This window comes from Myotis brandtii, unplaced genomic scaffold (genome assembly GCF_000412655.1).
Source record: "Myotis brandtii unplaced genomic scaffold, ASM41265v1 scaffold633, whole genome shotgun sequence".
NCBI lineage: Eukaryota > Metazoa > Chordata > Mammalia > Chiroptera > Vespertilionidae > Myotis > Myotis brandtii.
Genome location: NW_005370423.1, coordinates 3,465,792 through 3,472,357, shown reverse-complemented (window position 1 = coordinate 3,472,357; position 6,566 = coordinate 3,465,792). Strand labels below are relative to the sequence as shown.

The 6,566-nt window shown below is 61.2% G+C and overlaps 2 protein-coding genes across 2 annotated transcripts in view; one reads left to right on the top strand and one right to left on the bottom strand.

The window, feature by feature from the left end:
* LONP2 (lon peptidase 2, peroxisomal) overlaps window positions 1-6,566 on the top strand; it is a 195,725-nt gene that overhangs the window by 97,972 nt on the left and 91,187 nt on the right. The window lies entirely within an intron of this gene.
* ABCC12 (ATP-binding cassette, sub-family C (CFTR/MRP), member 12) overlaps window positions 1-6,566 on the bottom strand; it is a 43,144-nt gene that overhangs the window by 34,491 nt on the left and 2,087 nt on the right. Inside the window, 2 exon segments of the mRNA XM_014528395.1 lie at window positions 691-846; window positions 1,896-2,067. Of these exon segments, the coding sequence (XP_014383881.1) occupies window positions 691-846; window positions 1,896-2,017 (278 nt within the window). The 5' untranslated portion in view covers window positions 2,018-2,067.

Sequence of the window (6,566 nt, the reverse complement as noted above, 5' to 3'; positions counted from 1 at the left end):
GGAGCCGTTTCTGCGTTGGCCAACGGTGTGAACCGAGTTTGGGGAGATTTATCAATGGGGTCGAGGATCAAGAATATAGCTTTGCTCCAGCCGGCGTGGCTGAGTGGTTGAGCGTCGACCTATGAATCAGGAGGTCTCAGTTCGAGTCCCGGTCAGGGCACAGGCCCGGGTTGCGGGCTTGATCCCCAGTGTGGGGCGTGCAGGAGGCAGCCGGTCCATGATTCTCTCTCATCATTGATGTTTCTGTCTCTCTCTCCTCTCCCTTCCTCTCTCTGAAATCAATAAAAACATATTTTTAAAAAATAGGATGCAGCTTAAGAAGGTGATTTAGACAGAAGGTCTCGTGCAGCGGCCCGATGGGGTCTCCCCAGCACAGAGCACAGCGCGATGCTGGCCGCTCTTGTCCCGAGGCAGGGCCCCTGCAGCCCCGCGGACACCCAGCCACGTGGCCGGAGCCTCGGGCCACAGCTCCCAGGCCGTCCTGTCTCCCCACCAGCTCTCCCCAGTCCTCCCCTCCCGAGACACTGGACCAAGTCAGGCAGCTCAGCCCACGCCTCAGCCACCGAGAAGGGCCACCAGGACCCCTGGGCGCCGGTTTCCACGCCCGGGAAATGGGAACTCCCAAGGGGGCTCCCGGCCCCCTTCCCGGGCGCACTCCTCTCCTGAGGTGACCCAGGGGAGTCCTGGTACCTTTGGGCGTTGGTGTCGGAGGAGTCGTACGGCGACAGTGGGGGCAGAGTGTCCACCGTCAGCGTGTGCCTGTAGCCTTTCACCATCAGTGGCGTGAACCAGGAAAACGTGGCGAAGGAGAGCAGCCCCGCGTCGTCCATGGGGTTGGGTGCCAGCCTAGGACAACAGAGGCGCCGTGTTCTAGGACGCCGGGCCGTGGCCCTCAGCCCCTGGCGTACATTCCTAACAAGGGCGGTGCCCACAGCCGTGCTCCGAGCCGGTGGGCGCGCCCAGCAGTCCTCTGAGCAGCAGTGCGATCAGACCAGCTCGCGGGAGCCGATTGTGAGCCTTCCAGGAGTCTTGCGGGTCGGCTGTTAAATAGACGGTATTAGAAACCACGTGAGATCCATTTAGATCAATCACCTTACAGACAAAGGCAGTGAGTACCGGGAAGGCATCACCTCCTAATCATCGTATTGGATGTTATCAGCATCTCTGCTCTTTAGATTATGTGAGTCCAGTGTGTGACAGGGAGCTGTGAGCACCTCCTGAACAGCAGCTGTGTCTCCCTCTCACCCAAGGACAGGAGGGGTCAAGGGGTGAGGGCTCCACCAATGAATAACGGTGGGTGCATTGATGGGTGATGGATGATGGGTGGATGGATAGATGGATGATGGGTGGGTAGATGGATGGATGATGGATGAGTGGACAGATAGATGGGTGAGTGGACAATTGGAGGATAGATGGGTGGATGGATGGATGGGTGGATGGGTGGATGGATGGGTGGGTGGATGGGTGGATGGATGGCTGGATGGATGAGTCACGGATGGATGGATGGGATGGATGAGTGGACAATTGGAGGATGGATGGATGATGGATGTGTGGACAGATAGATGGATAAGTAGACAAATGGAGGATGGATGGATAGATGGATGATGGGTGGGTAGATGGATGGATGATGGATGAGTGGACAGATAGATGGGTGAGTGGACAATTGGAGGATAGATGGGTGGATGGATGGGTGGGTGGATGGATGGGTGGGTGGATGGGATGGATGGATGGGTAGATGGGTGGATGGATGGGTAGATGGATGGGAGGATGGATGGGGAGACAAAAGGACAAGCATACAGAGCCCAGCATGGGGAGCAGGGGCAGTGCCCACTCTCCTGATGGACCAGAAACGACTCTTGGCAACCTGACCTGCCCTCCCCGTCCTCCTTGCTTACCTCGCGTACGGCCTCATGGGGATCATGGTCTTCAGGCTGTGGTCGTATCTCTCTGCAAAGGACCTCCGCCGCCGGCTCCGCTTGTCCAGGTCGGAGATGAGGTAGGGGCCTTCGCCCACCATCCTGCTGGCGGTCCGGAGCCCTGGGCTCGTGGCCGAGGGGCACCCTCACTCTGCAGAGACGAGAGGCTCCGTGGGACCAGGACACTCTGGGACAGCATCAGGCAGCCCCAGGCCCCCAGCCAGCTCCCTGGCCCAACCCTCCGACATGGGCTCGCCCACCAGCCTTCCACGTTGACGGGGGAGTGTGGCCAAAAAGCCACAAGGAGGTTGAAAGTAACAGGATGAGAGAAGGAACCCACAGTAACGATCAGGATGAGGCCCTGAGAGCCTTCCCATAGCACCTCCACTCGCTCTTCAGTTACCAGCAAGCCTTCACCGCCCCTCCCCCAAAGTGCTGTGCCCCCGCTTCCCTGGATTCTCTGCAGGAAGGTGGGGGGCTGCCAGCGCCTGCAGGGGTGCTCAGACCCAGAAAACTAAGAAAAGTGGCCTCTCGCCCTTGAACAGACGCAGTCCAGCTCTGGCCAGAGGGGCAGGCGAGGGGACCTGGACCAGGCCCAGGCTGGCACCCACAGCCTCTCTCCCGCTCCCCGCCCACCCTGTCCCTCCATGGCGTGGAGCGTGGACAGCCCAGCCGTGGCCGTGCCCTGACCTGCCCGTGGCTTCCCACTGCCTCTGGGCCACTTCCCTGGCCGCAGTGCCCCGAGGGCTGCGCAGAAGGTGAGCCTGAGCGAAGCAGGCGAGCAGGCTGAGAAGAAGGAGCTCATGGCAAGTTCCGAAACCCAACTGGATCCTTTAGGGGAGAGGGAACCCCAGGACCCGAGAATTCTGAGAATCCAGGAAGGCACCCGCAGGGCGCACTCGGCGTCCCAAGGGAGGATGCCCCCCGGCCAACCAGACCAGGCTCAAGGAGCTGGGCCGCGGACGAGACGGCCCCCCTGCAGGGCTCCTACCAGCGGCGGGTGACCCCCATCCACTCTGAGGGAACAGCAGACAAGCCCAGAGGAGCGTCCTACAGAACACCGCCCCGCGCGCCCCAGGCGTGTTCGTTCCACGGAAGACATGGGGTGGGGGGGGGCATCCCACAGGAAAGGCCGCTAAAGAGACGTGACAGCTGAAGCAGCACACGGTCTGCGTTCAGTGCTGCCCCAGGAGAAACAGGAAGGATGTCACTGCAGCCCCAGCCAGTGTAGCTCAGTGGCGAGCGCAGCAGCCTGCGGACTGAAGGGCCCGGGTTCGATTCCCGGTCAGGGCACAGGCCCGGGTTGCGGGCTCGATCCCCAGTGTGGGGTGTGCAGGAGGCAGCCGATCCATGATTCTCTCTCATCATTGATATTTCTCTTTCCCTCTCCCTTCCTCTCTGAAATCAATAAAAAATATATGTAAAGGATGTCATTGCAACAGCGGGGAAGTCTGCATATGGCGGCAGGTTAGGTAACCCATCCCATCCGAGTAAACTCTTCATCTTTGCGGCTGTGCGGTTTGATGCTGATGCCGTAACCGTCCTGTGTAAGGGAGCAGCCTGTCCTCGGGAGCCACACGCGGCGGCACGTGGAGATGATGGAGCGAGGCCTGCGCTCCGCTCTCACCGGTCGGGAGAGCCACGCTGCGCCCAGGGAGCGAGACTCGGCCGCAGGGTCACTGTGGGTCGGAGTGGGCGCTGGTGAGGACCTCAGCGCCATTCTTGCTGCTTTCCTGTGACTTTGGCCTCATTTCACAGCAAGAAGCTGACCCTGTTTTAGAGAAGTAGCCCTGCAGGGCGGGTCGCTTTCCTCTGGGGAACCCCACGCCGTTTCCCCTGCTCGGTGCCAGCGGCTGCCACTGTCTCGCCCCGTGCTGGGCCCAGCCCCCGGAGGCGCCCCTGTCCAGCTAGCCGTCCCCGGACCCTCCATCCTGGTCCTCCCAGGCTGGGCTCCCCGTCCTGGAGGCCGCTCACCTGTGACTTCTGGTTCCCTCACTTTTTTTTGTGAATCCTCACCCCAGGATATTTCCCCCATTGCTTTTCAGAGAGAGCGGGAGGGAGGGAGAGAGGGAGGGACGGAAGGAGAGAGAGGAGAGAGAAACATCGATGTGAGAGAGACACATCGATTGGTTGCCTCCCGCATGTGCTCGGACCGGGACCAGGGATCGAACCTGCAACCCAGGTACATGCCCTTGACCAAGAATCGAACCCACGGCCGTTTGGTATGCAGGTTGAGGCTCTAACTGCTGAGCAACACTGGCCAGGCTGACACCCTGGCTCTTCTCCTGGCAAAGCGCCCTGGCAGCAGTGGGCTGGCAGCTGCCTGGAGGGCCTAGATCCGAGGTGCCAGCAAGGGGACGGCGTCCCTGGCCAGGTCCTGGAGTAGAGGCCGGACTCGCCCTCCGACACTCCCAGGGGGCTGGACCCCGTGGTGGCTGGCAGCGCAGCAGCTGGGACGCACGCAGGTAGATTCGGCAGTCCCGGGGGAAGTGCGACTTTATGCCAGGAAGGCTGCTTGCGCCAACCTCTGTGCCGTCTGTGCGCCAACCTCTGCCAGGAGCGAGGCGCTGCCTGGAGTGACGAATCTGCTTCCTGCGGTCCTGGGGCAGGTGGGGGCTCCTGATGAGCTGGGGGGGGCCCCTGAGGCCCCGACCGCGCCCCTAGGACCCTTCCTGGCTGGCCTCCTCCACTGGGAGCACCTGGGCGGGGGGAGTGGGGGGGACAGGCCCCGGCGTCCTCTGCTCACCGGTGGGGTCCTCACCTGACAACAGGCCGGACAAGCAGACACAGCAAGGTCTCCGCTCAGAGCAGAGTACAAACCGGCACATCTCGGACCCCATGCAACTCCCAGTCCATGTTCTTTGGGCTGCACATATTTTTAATTTTTTTTTAAATTTGAATTAGGAGATACCACAGTAACAGAAAAAAAAGACCCGTGGCCTGTATCAGACACCCAGGAGCACCGTATGCCTGTGCTGGGCAGCGTCCACCCCTCTGGCAGGGCACGCAGGCCCCGGTTTGCCGCAGGCCCCACCCTTCCCTATTGTCCCCCGACTCTGGGGTCTGGGTGACATGGCCCATCTGCCAGGTGACATTTGTCATCACGTTTGCCATACTGTCCTCCTTAGAGCAGATTCGTTTTTCTCTTTCCTTGATTCGCTCCAAAGAGGGAGGACCGCAGGCACCCAGAGGGCGTTGCAGGAAGAGAGCTTCCCGCGCGGCTTGGAGCTGTGCTATTTTTGCCTCTAACCCAGAAAACGACCGCGAGCGCTGTCGTGTTTGAGGACTGGACTCCGAGTTTCCCGCCGCCCATCGTGGACACCTTTCCAACCAAAAGCAAGTGCGCTTCCACCACAAACCTTCCTGTCCCTTTAACTAGTCTATTCTCAATTCAGAGCTGCCCAGATTGCCAGGATCTGATGGTCTCACGCCTTCCCCCCCTCACAGCCCCTCCCCCTGCATGGAGCCGCCTCCCCCTCAGAGGGGAACTGTCCGCAGTCCCTGTCCTCACCGCCCCGCCTCCCCTCCAGCTGTCCCAGCATCCACGTTGGCATCAGACCCCGGGGAAGGGCCCTGATGTTGGAGAGGGAGGAGTGGGGGAGAAGGAGCCAGGGGAGGCTGCAGGGGGGGACGAAGCCTGGGCTGCAGTGGGGAGGGGGCTCTGCTAAAGTGCCCTCAGCCCCAGGGGCCCCAACGGTGAGCAGTGATGGGTCCCCATGAGGGCACCCCTCCAGCGGGAGAGGTCGGGGCCAGACTGGAGGAGGGGGAACTGCTTTAGACCTGACCCTGCGAGCCACACAGCCGTGGGGCCGCAATTCAGGATTTTTAACAATAAATCGCGTGATTAAATCGGGAACAGGACAGTGTGTGAGAGTGTGTGACTGAGAGGTGTGTGTGAGTGTGAATGTGACTGTGAGTGAATATGTGTGTGTGTGTGAGAGAGAGAGGCTGTGAGGTGTGACTGAGTGTGAGTGAATGTGTGTGTGAGGTGTGTGTGAGTACATATATATGTGTGTGAGTGTGACTGAGGTGTGAGTGTGTGACTATGAGGTGTGTGCTGTGTGAGTGTATGTCTGTGTGAGTGTGAGTGAATGTGTGTGTGTGTGAGGTGTGAGAGTGTGTGTGTGTGTGTGTGAGTATATGTGAGGTGTGACTGTGAGTGTGAGAGACTGTGGGGTGTGAGTGTGAGTGGGTGGGTGTGAGTGTGAGTGTGTGGTGGGAAGCCCGCTGGCACTGCTGCCTTTTCGTGGACGAGGCGGAGGCTGTGAGGGGAGGAGCCAGGCCGTTGGCTGGAGGCGTCCCCGCGGCCCCTGGGCCAGGGCCCTGCACCGGGAGGCGTTACCTGGGCAGGAACGCTGGTCCCGCAGGAGGGCAGAGCTCGGGCTCCCGGGAGGCCCGGTCCCTCTCTCCACCGCTCACACTCGCTGGCCTCCCGCTGCCTGGAGTCCCCTCCAACTGCCCACTCAACTGCCGTGCCCCACCCCCCGGCGGACGGAACTCTGGGGCCCAGCATTCCTTCTGCTGCGTTAAAGGGCACCGACCCCCCAAGGGCCACCGGCCTGTCCCAGCCCGTGGGGGAGGAGAGGCCCTCCAGCCCCATCCTGCATGTGAGGAGACGGGACGGGGCTCCGCTGCCTGCCCCCTGCACCT